Source organism: Cyprinodon variegatus, unplaced genomic scaffold (assembly GCF_000732505.1).
Source record: "Cyprinodon variegatus isolate N-32 unplaced genomic scaffold, C_variegatus-1.0 Scaffold350, whole genome shotgun sequence".
Taxonomy (NCBI): Eukaryota; Metazoa; Chordata; class Actinopteri; order Cyprinodontiformes; family Cyprinodontidae; genus Cyprinodon; species Cyprinodon variegatus.
Genome location: NW_015150803.1, coordinates 209,951 through 224,290, shown reverse-complemented (window position 1 = coordinate 224,290; position 14,340 = coordinate 209,951). Strand labels below are relative to the sequence as shown.

Here is a 14,340-nt window from a genome sequence, read left to right as displayed (position 1 = left end):
ACAACACAACAGTTTACAGCAGCTGATAAGCACAGTAGTGGAGGGGTGATGATTGGTGCTTGTTTTAGCAAAACAAGATGCGCACTGCTGACCAGTTGATGGTCAAATGGTCAATGCTCTCTGTGCATCGTTCTAGAATCTTACGCAATGAAAAGAAAATGGAAACCGAAGTAAGTCAGTTTTTCTTAAAATAAGTGCATATTTCTTAAATTGAGCAGGTAAATGAGACACTTTTCCAAAGGAAAAACACAATTTGCATTCAAAATGAGAAATTAAAACTACAGTCTCTTATTTCAAGTGCATGATATCCAGTTATCTTTTTTTAAGGGTAAAAATATTCATTCCATTGGCGGATCATCTTACTTTACCTACTCAAATTAAGGGTTATTACAAATTTTTCCATTTCTTTAAACCGCTTTTTATAACTGGCATCAGAGCTATACCTGATTTTTTTTATTTATTGAATTTATTAAACTCATTGTGCCCAAACAAAGCAATTAAACACAAAAAACAAACATTCTAAAGTCTAGGATGAAAGGGAGCAAAAAGAAGAAACTTATAATGTTGAATCATATTTTTTTTTTTTATGACTTTACTTTATCTTTACTTTACAAATAAACGAAAGTGGGTAATCTGGTGTGTTTACACCCTTTTCCCTGTGAAAACAAGGTTTACGTCCAAACCAGGAGCTCAATTTGTGGTTGTATGGCGCCCTCTTGTGGTCTAAATGGATATCTTGAATTAGAAAGTTCAAGGAAAAACAAACTTCTGCACACAGATGCACTACATTTATTGAATGGATAATCTTCACAGTACTTTTACTGTTTAATATAAACTGGGAACATAGAAATATTGCTGATTGAAAAATGACCAACAGTAAGATAATGTTGTTACACAGAGAGACGCAAGACAACAATAACATCAGACAGTAAAGTGTCTGAACAAGTTCTATACAACACTCAAAAATCAAACATACATAAATAGATATATATCAAAAAATACACATTGATATAGTTACAAAACATGTCTCACACTGTCAATGGAGCGTAAAGGACGAGAACATGTACCGTCTATCCTAAACATGGCGTTTTGTGGATCGACACCCTTTTACACAAAATCCTCATGCGAGTTTCTCTGAAACCGCTTGAATAAGGCAACAATAGGACAGCACCTCAGATGCAACCACTGGAGTTAAAGGTAGGTGGAATCAAAGGCCACACAGCACACCCAGACACCTCTTACAGACACGTTTCCAGCAGAAGACAACAACAGTTCTGGGTTCAGAGGTTGTAGGTTTTGATCTTCTACGGCCTTCCTGAGCAGCAGTAGGAAACTTAAAGAGTGTGTTTGGAATGTTTAATAAGCCAAGAATAATCAGGCCTTCGCTTTCAAACTATAAGAAATAAAAGTTTGCTTCATTTAATGTAAATAAGTGGTTAGAAATAACAGTATCATAAATACTTAGCTTAACAGGTGAATTTTTGCATAGTTAATACATTTTTTACAGATATTAAAAAGATAATAACTAAATCAGAATGTTATTTTGCACTGAGCCTGTGATTTGCAGCCTGTGCAAAGTTGACGCACATATTTCTGTGGGTTTTATTTGCCTTTATCACGCTTTCCTTATGGCACTGGCCAACAAATTTTCTCTCCTGGTGGTCACGAACGCCTGTTGTTTCTCGTAGTAGGCGGCCTCATTTATAAAAGTGGGATAGACGGTGCTGGGGCCTTGGTAGTGGATGGACTTTCCGTCGAACGTTTGGAACATTGGGTCACCGGGGTTCAGCGGCTCCCAGTCGCAGTCCTGAAACAACAACAAACAACCGTTGGAAGGGAAATAACTAATGGCTGCTTCAGCTAACATAATAATAAAAAAAAAAACCTCTCCCATCGAAGGCAGCTGTGTATTACTTCAGATTTACCTGCAGGTTGGGGTGAACCATGGCAATGATGTTCCCATTGGCATCCCTGGGGTAGTCCATCCTCTCCAAGACCCGGAAGACCTCCACAGAACATGCAGGAAACTCCATTCCTAACGCACACACCGAGACATGCACTCTGTTAACAATATAATCATGAGTTTCGCTGTGGATCAAAGGATAAAACCTGGCACCTTCACTTAAAATGTATAATCTATAGTAAGGTGTGCATATTGTTTACTTTTTTGTTACTACTAAGGACTATTATAATGTAGCACAACTCTGTGCAGTAGAGAAAATAAAGCTCAGGCTGTCTGATGCTCCTGCTGGTCTGCCGTCTAGCTTTTGTTCCATCAAACTTATCACTATTGTTATTTATTTATCTTCACATCAGTTCCTACAAGCTAAAGCAAATACTACCCACAGCATGACTCTGCCAGCTCCATGTTTCTTAGTGTGCTCAGGGTCATGTGTAGCTGTAGGTTTTCCACCACAAACAGTTTGTATATAATCAAAAAAGTTCTGTTTCGGTCTTATCCAATCAGCACATGCAGGGAAACTTTCTAAAAAAAGACTATTATCCTACATCAAACTAACAATTTAAAACTCTGCATTGGTTTTGCACACAGAATCGCATTACATTACAAAGCAGTTTATAGTTTTAATGGATTTTAAAAGACATAACTCTTTTAATGTTGTTGCATTTGGACTGATTTAGAGCTGCGATTAGTAAAAGATTTTGAAAACAGTCAAGGAACCATGAGAACAAACACCTCAGCCACAATTTTACCCAGTGTCCTGATGCAGCGAGGCATTTTAAACGGTAATGGGAAGTTTCTTTCAAAGCCAAAAGCCCGGATTTTATCGAGGGGTTCAGCTTCAATGCGCTGGAACATCGATTCATTATGCCGGGGCATTCATTAGCACCAGTGTGGTCCTTCGACAGAAGGTTACAGCAGCTTTGGCAACCAGATTCTCAGGACATGGAAAGCGACCAGCTCCCAGCAAGCAGACCCATTCAACAGCAGGACAGTCAGAGGAGAGCAACAGGCTGCAACCAGGACTTGGCACAGACAGCTGGCTTATGTAAAAGGAAGGACAGTGCAGAAAACTAAACACCGACCAGCATAAGTCAGCCCGATGGGCATTTAATGGATTAAAGAAAGCTTGTTTTTCTAAAACATGTCAGACACAACATCACTTTGTCTGCTCTGTCCTTCAGAAGATTTAGAGGGCAGCTCATCTTTCTGCATGCTAATCTTTACGTATGCTTCTATTTCAGCCTTAAAGCAAAATTTTTTGCTTTGCAGCCGAAACATTAAGATTTCTACCTTCGTTAAACAGTTCGATGAAGTCCAGAGCATGTTTCAGTATGACCCTCATGGCTTCGAAGATGTTACTTCTTAAAACTCCTTGAGGCTGAGGACCCACTTCCAGACCTGCAATAAAAACAATAAAGCATCATCTGTTTGCACTGAGGGGATAACATCAAAAAGTAACCTGTAGCTGCAGATCTATATAGGAGCAGGTCAAATATCTGAGAATATCTTAGAAAGACGGGGAGATCAGACATCAATCACCAGGCAAGAGATGAAGAGAGGAGATTTACAGGCAACATACACTCAACGAGAACATTACTGGCAGTAATACGAGGCTTTGGGGTGTGATTTTACAGTATGACCCCCTATCCAAATGTTTAATTCATTTTTTAAGCAAGTTGCAAAGAAAGTTGCACACAGCTGTCTTTGCAGGAAGGGTGAGCTCCCGCCGGCATTATTCAACCTGGAAATTTACCATTCTTGTAACCAGAAAGGTTAGATCTCTTTTTAGATTCCTAACAGGAACTCTGATAATGGGCATGGATGATGCGTTTCCAAAAAATATTAGGTCTGATCCCTATCAGAGGTTTAAAGTTAGATTCTGTTTTTTATACCTCCACCAAGGAGATTATGGTTTTTAGAGTTAGTGTGTTTGTGTGTCTGTGTACAGGGTAACTTAAAGGTCACGGAGGAATTTTAATTACATTTTTTATTAGAGTTGTCCCTCATGCCAAGGAATTTTGGTGCTGATCCAAATCATAATCTGGATACATGAATTGTTTAAAAGATTCTCTAACCTTGGGAGGTAAGAATACTTGGTGGAAAAAGCAGTTCCCCACTAAACCAGAGGGGAGCGACTTAGCATTAGACTCAATACTAAGACTCAGCATTGACAAAGTCTGCAGGTATTTTACTGAAGACAAACACACGAGAAAAATGAACATTGTAGGTTTGTTACCAGCATCAATTGAAAACTTCTGAATGCATTTTATGGACATTTTGGAACAATTCATTTAATTTTTTGTAATGATCCAGATCATGTGGTAGTTTTAGCTACAGGTATAAGCTAAAAAATGGGGCAAAGTTTGCTGCTTGGTGGTGGTCTGCGCGCTCTGAGTGCTGTTCTAGTTCATTTATAGATTCAGATAGATCTATTCAAATTTTGCTTCTTTATTTTCTCTTTTATTTAGTGTATCCTGTTTTCTGTCATTTTCTCTCAGCTCCTGATTTAGTTCCTTTATTCTGTGGATTTTTCTCAGCAGTTTCCAATCTCTGATCACCTCCAAAGCAGCTAATGGTGTGATGGTTTCCTAATCACGCATATCTGCCTGTCCTGGTACCTCACCTGCTTCCTGTCAGTCTCTAGTTTTCCTCATTTGTCTCCTCTCTTTAATGTGGTTAAACACTGAGTTGTGTCCAAATTTCATCCTCCATGCTGCTGAACATGAAGTTGGTCCTCCTTTTACTTTTAGCAATGCAACATGACCACTATTAGAGTGAAGTAAACCTTCAGCATAATGCAGCCACTACCGTGCTTTGACAATAGGCTCCAAGTTGTTTGGTGTTGATGCTCCCAGCCATTCTTCTGGCAACTGTGAAAATGGAGCTTAATCTTTGTTTTCTCTGACCCTATCAAACTGTTCCTCAGAATAAACTGGAATTATCTTTGAATGATATTCAGTTTGATTTGTCAATTTTAGGGAGCTAAGGCTCCTTTCTCTGCTGTCCTCCATCTATAAAGGCGTAAAACTGCAGCTAACATGACCGCTGACTCTGATGCTATAGCATCTATATGAGAGGTTTGCAACCTTGGTTGGTTTCTGGACTGTTTTTGAACTTTTCCAGGGGCGTAATTTGAAAGGGCGTAAAAAATGTGGCAGCAGAACAGTGGCATTTCTAATGGTTGGGTAATGCAACTCACCCCCTTTCTAGCCAAAAACTTGGTTTCATGCTCCCTGTTTACCAAACATTAACCATTTGCTTTACTTTGCAGCCAGAGCAGTGAAAGCAGTTGTACTTCAAAAACAGGAAAAGTGACCTAAATAGTAGCCAGACATTTTTTCTTACTATTGGTTGTTTTGTAAATAACCCCACAGTTCATGAAAGAAGAGGTTTAGAGGAGCATGTCTGTTAAAAAGATGCATTACCCCCCAAAAAATGACATAATTTTCAACTTTATCTGAAAGCAACAGATATTTTTTTCTTTTGCTCTCCATAGATTATGGCCTGATTAAACTAAGCTGACAGCGAGTCAATTTAGGTGGTTTATGATAGAACCAATGTTACACCACTGAACATTTAATAGCATTTTCATAACCAGATACTCCAGTCACACAATGATTAGTTTTGGGTCAGATAATTTAAGGACTTCTTATGAAAGGGCATAAAACCAACTAATAAAAAAAAAAAAGCTTTTCACAAAAAAGGTCAAATATCAGGGCTGCATTAAGTCAGAAGGTTGTTGAAAGAGGCAACTAGTGTATAGCTAAGGTGCAATTTAAGAAAGATTTATGCAAAACGATTTCAGTTCACGTGTAACGTTATTAACCAGTATGGATCTGAGAAAACTCACCTCATTCCCAAATGTGCAGCCAGTTAGAGATGATTCTTTATTTTAATTTATTAAAATGATTAAAAGCTTTAAAGTATGACATTTATGAGTAAATACACAATTTACATGATGAGTAAATACACTTCAGAATGAATCTATATGACTTTTAAATATATAAGTGCTTGAATTCTAAATTACCTCACTGCTCTTTGTTAATAACCTTTATTGTTTATTATAAAATTTTGGAACCAGCAAAATAAATAAGGAATGAGTAAGAGACTTACCGACAGGGTGCTTGGCCACAGAGCGAGAGGTGGAATATTTCAGCAGAGGGTGTTCATTGAGCAGAACAAGACAGCTAGCAGGAGCAAAGGCTTTCTGCAAAACAAAAGCAACAACAATCAGATAAACTGCAGATAAAAAACAAAACAAAGAAAAACACACCAAAAACAAAACAACAAAATGGAAAAACCTTTTGTGTCAAAGACCTATCAAACACATCAGAGTGGAAAGAAACATCTGAAACAACTCTACCAGCCTGATGCAAACAGTGCTGTGTTCAATGACCAATGGAGTTAATAGAAATAAACATTTCTGTTTCAAAATAAACCTGTGGTAAATATCTATTTATATTCATACATATAAAGCTGTCAAAACATGAACTCTGCTTTAGAGTCTTCTTGCTGCTGCTTATTTTTTTAATAACCATTTCATTAGAAAAGGTAATAGTTACAGCAACCAACCTGGTCCGAGTTAAAACATAACTGCTACCCAATTATAACCTAATCACAACACACAGCCGTTAGATGTTTATATAAATTTTCTTTGCAAAGCTTTTTGAAATCAGATACGCTAAAAGTTTTTTTAAGAATGAGCAGCTAGGATAAGATATGACCTTAGACACTGATAGAAAGTTCAAAAAGGTTATTTTTAGCCATAAAGAGGCGGGTAGAGAGCAGATATTTGGGGCACTGGTGGTGTAGTGGTTAGAGCATTAAGCTTTGGTCCTGGAGGTTCTGAGTTTAAGTCCCACAGACTGCCACTCTGGGTCCCTGAGCAAAGACCCTTAACCCCACACTGCTCTCTGGGTGCCAACAGTGGCAGCCCACTGCTCTCTAAGGGGATGGTGAAATGTATAGTTCATTTCGTTTCTCTGTTTTTTGTGACAGCGTAATGACAATAAAGTTGGAAATAAAATTTCATGATTTTAATAAATACTTCAGGCTGTTCAGGTTCTGAAGCAGCAAAACAGACTCAGACCATCATTCTACCTCCACCATGTTTGACTGATGTTATGATATTCTTTTCAGAAATATCAGATAAGTCGAGGCCATGAAATCTTCTTCCAAACCAGTTTTTTAAAATTTTTATTAAATGAGCTTCTTAGTGGTACAGTGGGTAGCACTGCATGGAGTTTGCATGTTCTCCCTGAGCATGTGTGGGTTCTCTCTGGGTACTCCGGCTTCCTCCCACAGTCCAAAAACATGACTGTTAGGTTGATTGGCTTCTCTAAATTCTCCTTAGGTGTGAGTGTGTGCATGAATGGTTGTTTGTCCTGTTTGTATCTGTGTAGCCCTGCGATGGACTGGCGACCTGTCCAGGGTGTACACCGCCTCTCGCCGTAGACAGCTGGAGATAGGCACCAGCACCCCTCGCATCCGCGTGAGAGAAATTGGATGGATTTTAAATTAAATGAGGCAGGCCTGCTCCCCAGGCGCCGCACAATGGCAGCCCAAAAGCAGAGGAAAAATGTGAGATCAATAAAGTTTCATTATTATTATTAGTTCTATGTGTTCTCTTTGCTCCAGAGTGGTTTCATAGAGAACACATTGATTGCAGATCAGATTGTTCTGGGTTTGTTTGACATCTAGTTTATTAGTTGTGGATCTTTGAGTAATTTTTGTAGACAGGCTACTGATCAGGCTGGCTCTCATTTCAGTTTGCCAATTTCAAAAATCTAAATTACTTTTTTATCTTTTCCATCCGGATAGCAAAACAAATGAATGAACTTTCATTCAGCATATTTTATGGTCCTACAAACATCTACATCCGATCTATACAAGAATTCAGAATTCTCCTGTGAAATGTTATGCTGAGGTGTTTCAGCAGATGTTTTTTTTTTTTTTTTGGTGCTAACCCTCTCTAAGTCGGAGTTTGGAGCTGAAGGCAAGAGCAATGCAAAAAATTTAAATCCAGATGTTTAGGGATGACTTCTATGTAGTCTTGGGGAGAGGTGAGTTTATGAAAACCTTCTGAAATAATCCTGCAATAAGCAGACTGAGGGATGTTATACATCTCCTCATTCTGTCAAAACGTCAGAGTGATGGTTCTTACCCAGACATCAGTCAAATATCTAGAAGAACGAAACCACCTGACAAACAGATGTGGCTAATTCCAGGTTCGGTAAGTATAAAAGCTCCAGAAAATCTGTTTCAATCATTTGCATTTCCAGCTCCAAAGCATAGACAGAGGCTAATATTTAGTTTTTAAATCACATGGTTTAGTGAACGGGATGAAGGAATACTAGGCAGTGTGTTTTTCTTTCTGAAGCCAGATTTAACCACCTCGGCTGACAAGAAACTGTCTGCTGAGCTGAAAGCTGCAGCATGGATCTAACTGAGCACATCAGGCAGGAGGTAAATATAGAAAGGCTTCACAGCATGGTCGTTCATAATCTGCAAAAAGCCTTTAAGACTGTACATCAAAAAGCACTGAAAATGATTTTGGATTTGCTGTAGATAATCTTAGGACATTGCAAAAACAAATCATTTCCGCATATCAAACAGTGATTCAGCCTTTCTAACTTCCTAACATATTTTTGTTCTTTTATTTTTACATGCAACCAATGTTTCACCTGCATATGAAGGGAACTTTGTGTACATTTTCTGGGTTTACATCAAAACATGAGGGAATAAAAAAACACTTTCTTGTAAAAATACAATAAGAGCTATAAGCTACATTAAAAAAACGAGAGGTTAGCGTTGATTTAAATGTGAACGATTCCACTCCTCCAAAATAGATGTCAATAGACTTGAGCTTTCCAGTTTTTTACTTCCTGATAAACAGATTATTCTTGGGCTAAAGTCAGCATGCACCGAAGTTCAATAGTCTTACTTGAATAGTTAGTTAATCCTCTACATACCCCCCCGACCCCACCCCAGCATTCATGGGAAAGGTAAGAAGGTCAGTTTATTAGTAACATATTGTAATTAAATCTGGTTACAGAAAGCAAGTTGATGTAAATCAGTGCAGTGATGGAAAACTAAGAGAGGATCAGTGACTTCTGGTCTCCGTCCTTCTGTTGATTCATTAACCTTATATAAGATGTGTGTGCATGGGGGGTTTATATAACGAAATGCACCATGCACATCTATTTTAGTAAGGACTCACTAACTTAAATGTATTATTGTATTAGGATTTTATGTGATACGTACATCAAGACATGGTCTAAAAGAATTGTAAATGTGGAAATAAACAAGACATGCATTGCAAAAACTTTCTTAAATTAAGCGTATTTACCCTTTATTTGAGTACCGGTAGGTGAATAAGATGATGTGCCAGTAGAATTAGTATTTATACTCTTAAAATAAGATAATTAGATACTATGCACTTGAAAATAAGACAATACAATTGCTTTTTTCTTATTTTTAATGTAAATTGTCTTGTTTCACTGGCAAAGTGTTGCACTTACCTCCTCAATTCAAGAAAACAAAACACTTATTTTAAGAAAATACTTGATTTCAATGTTTTGTTGCTTCTTTTTTTCTAGATTTTTCGCAAATAGATATTTAAAAAAAAAATGTCATCCTTCCTGTACTCTGACACAAATCTTAAAATGCAGCACCGCCACCTGCTAACAAGCTTCTAGAATTACCGTCCTGCTGGAAGGTGAACTTCTGCCTCCATCTCAGGTGTTTTGCAGCCTTTAACATCTCTATCTACTCCGAAGTGCAAATGTAAATGAGACTATCCTCCAGCACGTTTCATACATTGGAAGGCTGGTTAATTAGACATATTGTTGTACTAATTAAAACTTTTAATTGGCTTTGCTAACATAAAAAACAAAACAAATTGTAAACATGATTACTTTTGCACACCTTTAACGTGTCTCATCTTTAACTAATAGCCTACGGAGGCTGTCACCTTTATGTAATTCATCATCTGCAGATTGAAGGCATCTTTGGAGCTTTCCAGGATCAGAGTGCATCCCATGTTGGATGTGGTGTTGTGGAGGTCGAAGATTACGTCGTATGCGTCTGCGCTTCCTTTGGGTCCGAACATCCTGTTGATCTCCTGGGCCCTCTGCACTTCGTAGGGCAGCTCGTCGCCTCCTGTCACACTGCAGGACACAAACGGGTATATCATTAAAAAAGCTATCAGAAACAAAGCTGAAGGCTGAAATATGTGAAACACGTATGTATGAAAAAAACATTTTCCACAGCTGTGACTTCAGCAGATCTAAAGGAATATCTTTAGGCATGCTAACCCTCAATTTATCAGGTAAAGGCCGGATTTAGCTTATTTCTAGTGTTGCATTTTGCAGGACAGGGTCAGTTTATCCTCTAATTAAACTGTAATGCATTCGAAAAATGACTAATGATTTAGATGAGGTGGTTGAAAAGGACACCCTGCAGTTTACATTCTATCAACCTCATCACATCTGGTCTTTTGTTAGGACATGAGCCTATAAGCACTTCAGAACATATGGGCCCACAGCTGAGGGACAAGTAGGTGCTGAGGACGGGGAAATGCAGAGCTTTCAGACTATGGAGATTAATGTTGTTGTTTTTTGTCTTAATGAGCTGTTTTTAGTCTCCTTATACTCTGTCTTCAGGGAGGAAAAACAGCATGGAGACTGTGCAGTTTGAAAAATGAACCAAGACAATTATCAGACAACCTGAGCACTCGCTACATCGTCTGCATAGGAAACAGATGTGTCCACACCACAGAGACACCGTATGTTGGTGAAAAGAAGCGCTTAGACGTTCAAGTGTGTAAAATAAGCAATACTTAAACCCTTAATAATGATTCTCCAGACTGGGGCTCATATTTAACTCTTTTTAATAATTATTCCCATGCAAAACAGCAAAAAAAAAAAAAAAGAAGCTAAACATAAAATGTTGTTGCTATATCAGCAAAACATTAATCATAAAAAAAAATTTGAAATACATTCCACATTTTTATTTCAGTTCAATCTATTTTTTTTTTCTTAACAAGCTTTATGTTAAAGTCTGCAGGTCGGAGATCAGCTAACATGACACACAGGGAATTTTATAGTCATGAAATACATACAGATGTGGGTGGTTATTGGAGCTTTACAAATACATTGTTTTCCCCTCTTACAGAGATCTTTCAACCATTAGATTCACATTTAACATTCCCTAAGAGCCCCTCCTATTCAATATTCATAGAAGAAATTAACGTATAGCTGTAACAAAATGTGTTACACAAAGAATAAGAATGGAACTGAAGTAATAATTTCTGGAGCAAAGGAAGAGCCTTCAAAGATGCAGCAAGAAACCTTTAATCGGGCTCTAAACCTGTGTGTAAAGATGGACTTAGATCTGAGCCTTCAGAGGCACATAAAAACAGTAAAGTCGTCCTTCTATCACTTAAAGAACTTCTACTGGATTAAAGGAATAATTTCTCTGCAGGCCGTTGAAAAACAAATGAATCCATTCATCTTTAGTAAATTACTTCCACAGTGTCCGCACAGGTCTGCTTAAAAAAATTATCAAACAGCTGCAGCTGATCCAGAATGCTGCTGCCAGCATCCTCACTATAACTAAGAAAGTAGAACACATCAGCCCAGTTCCAAAGACCTTCCACTGGCTTCCTGTTTCTCAGATAACATACTTTAAAATATGTCTGTCAATCTATAAATCACTGAATGGCTTAACTTCAGAATAAATTACACACAGTCAGTGGATCAACCAGCCTGACCTCTCAGATCTTCTGGCTCTAATGTACTTTGCAGGACCAGAGCCAAACATGGAGAAGCAGATTTTAGTTCCATATAGCTCTAATTTGGAATAAACTACCAGAAAACTTTAAAAGTGCTGAAACCCTGAGTTGCTTTAAAACGTGATTGAAAACTGATTTGTCTAGAGCAGCATTAGACTGAGCTATTTAAATATAATTAGTTACATTTTCAGTCAAAATTTCTTTTTTTCATGAATAAACAAACCTGCACTGCTTTTTGTTTTTGGTTATTTTTGCTCATATTCTCATGTTAAATCACACATTAACCCAATAATAACAGTTAATACACTCTAAATCGTCAAAGCTACAACCTAAGCTTTTCAGGCCAATCTCGTCTTTTTGTCAAAAGCACACCCCCCAACGTTATAACATGAATCAACACTGACCACCTTTTTCAGTTTCAGTATTAAAAACCAACATTAGTAGCAACAACTTACATAAAAAGAACCTATATAGCAAGTAGGCCACAGTGTTCTAAAAACCAACACCTCATGTTTTCACTGAAACATAAAACATGGGAAAGTGTCGAACTGACCAAGAGGGGGCCGATACTAAGGACTCATCCACGAGTTTGCTAAAGAACTTAACACAACAAGCTCTGCAGGACTCAGAGTCAGAGTTCATGATCCAACATTACGCAATGGATTGAGCAAAAAAAAAAAAAAAGGCATCTATGGGAGACAGTTCTAAGGCAAGAAAGAATGCTGACTGAAAAAATAACAACATTAAGGCCCTCAGGGTTACTAAAGAACTCACTAATCATCTTTGACCCTTCGGCTAATAATATAGATGTAATAAACCTCATGTAAACTAATTGCAGAAAATGGATGACACAGTCAAATGTGAAAGTACTAGTTTAGATCTGAGGCTGCTTTGCTTCCTTGAAATTTGTTCTCTCTCACATAAAATCCTGAAGTAGAAAATGTTGCCTTGAAATTCATCCCCACTGGTCATGGTTCTGCAGCTGGACTCTGATCTAAAGCACAACAACAAGTCTGATTTTAAAAGGTTACAAAAGGAGAAAATACAGATTTAAAAGTGGCCTAGTCAAAGTTAGGATTAAAACTCAGTTGTGTGTTTTATCAAGCTGTTTCTAGTGGGGGGGTCAACTAACACTAGGCCTGGCTGTTTTTGGATGCCAAAAATTGAGAAGTATTTGGAAACCACTTTCTGTATCAATTTGTATCTGAAAGTACACTGCAAAAAAAAAAAAAAGATTTAAAAAAAATCTACAAAAAAAAGTGAATTTACCCTTAATTTGAGTAGGTAAATGAAATGATCTGTCAATGGAATGAGTGTTTACATGTTAATTTTATTATTCTATTGGTAAATGTCTAACTTTCCTGCTCAATTCAAGATAAAAAAAAAAATATATTTTAAGAGAAACTGACTTACTCACATTTTTTACATTTTTTGCAATATAAGATGTGTTTATTTATCTAACATTATAGATGCAAAAGAATGGAAATAGCACAGGCCGTTATGCATGAATCCGTTATAAATTGATCAAATGAATAAATAGTTGAGGATTTTTCCACAGTGAACCATAACAAACCAGGTGGTGTTTTTCTTCCATAATAGGTGGCGGTGCCCACTGAGCCAGTGTTTGCGTAACGCGTCCTCTCCTCTCCGATCCACAGAAAGTGACAGCGCTTCTTATTACGCAGCTCGGTCACGTTCCGCTCACGTTGCTCCTGCAGGCTGTCTGGCAGTCAGCTGCAGCCCGGCACAGGAGGAGGGGGCCACGCTGCTCCGCCCTTATTGGCTACTGGACCCAAACACCAACCTATGATACCAACATCTTTATGCTGATCCACGTGATGCAACAGAAAACATACTTTGATGACCTTTGAAATGTACTCTGTTATGTTCCAGTGGGATTCCTGTCTCCTGCAGCCTGCTCTTTCATGCATCATATAATGTGGCATACATGTTTAGTGTTTTATGAGTTATTTATTAGATTGTTTGCATAAAGTTAGATAAAAACAGCAGCAGAGTCCGTCATCCAGCTGTTTACCTGAGGTTCTCCTGAGTGAAGGCTCGGTTCAGGTCCGTGTCCACGTATCTAACGCACTTCTCCACAGCCTTCGGGTTCGTGATGAACGGCTGTATTTCCACTCCCCTCCTCTGGATCTCCGCGCTGTTCTGCATCCACAGATTCACTAATGTCACGCCGGACATCTCGTTCCCGTGCGTCCCCCCGAAGATCGCCACTCTCCTGGCCGCGTTTAAGCGCGCCGTGATGTTGTTGATGTTGCCATGGGACATGACTGGATGGTGGGAGCTGCGGACGCTGACGCGCAGGTCTGGAGGCTGTGGAAAGTTTCCACCTGGAGCTGCTACAGACGCGCCTTTTTAAATCCTCAGTCTGCGCTGCGTCCTGACGTAACGAGCCGGTCAGCTGTTACCGGGGCCAGGGGCTGTTACAGAAAGAACGAGGCCCATGGCCACCCCCTGCTCCTGCCACCCCAAAATAAAATAGACTACAGAAAACGAACCATTTTTTTTATATATATATAATCAGCCTTCTACAAAGAATATTGACAAATAAAACAAGATGGTTTTC

At 38.4% G+C, this 14,340-nt stretch overlaps 1 protein-coding gene across 1 annotated transcript; it reads right to left on the bottom strand.

Moving 5' to 3' along the window:
* Positions 1-763: 763 nt before the first annotated feature.
* On the bottom strand, positions 764-14,140 carry aspa (aspartoacylase). Its single transcript, XM_015385887.1, has 6 exons — positions 13,792-14,140; positions 9,936-10,131; positions 6,077-6,170; positions 3,254-3,361; positions 1,926-2,035; positions 764-1,807 (listed from the first exon to the last, which is right to left on the bottom strand). Exons 1-6 carry the CDS (start codon positions 14,040-14,042, stop codon positions 1,616-1,618), a joined length of 951 nt encoding a protein of 316 aa, XP_015241373.1. The 5' UTR covers positions 14,043-14,140; the 3' UTR covers positions 764-1,615.
* Positions 14,141-14,340: the final 200 nt, after the last annotated feature.

Coding starts and splice junctions, on each gene's coding strand:
- aspa (XM_015385887.1), bottom strand. CDS start 14,042: ATGTCCCATGGCAACATCAACAACATCACGGCGCGCTTAAACGCGGCC. Junction 2,036..3,253: donor CATCGAACTGTTTAACGAAG/GTAGAAATCTTA, acceptor TGTGTGCGTTAG/GAATGGAGTTTCCTGCATGT. Junction 1,808..1,925: donor TGGTTCACCCCAACCTGCAG/GTAAATCTGAAG, acceptor TTGTTGTTTCAG/GACTGCGACTGGGAGCCGCT.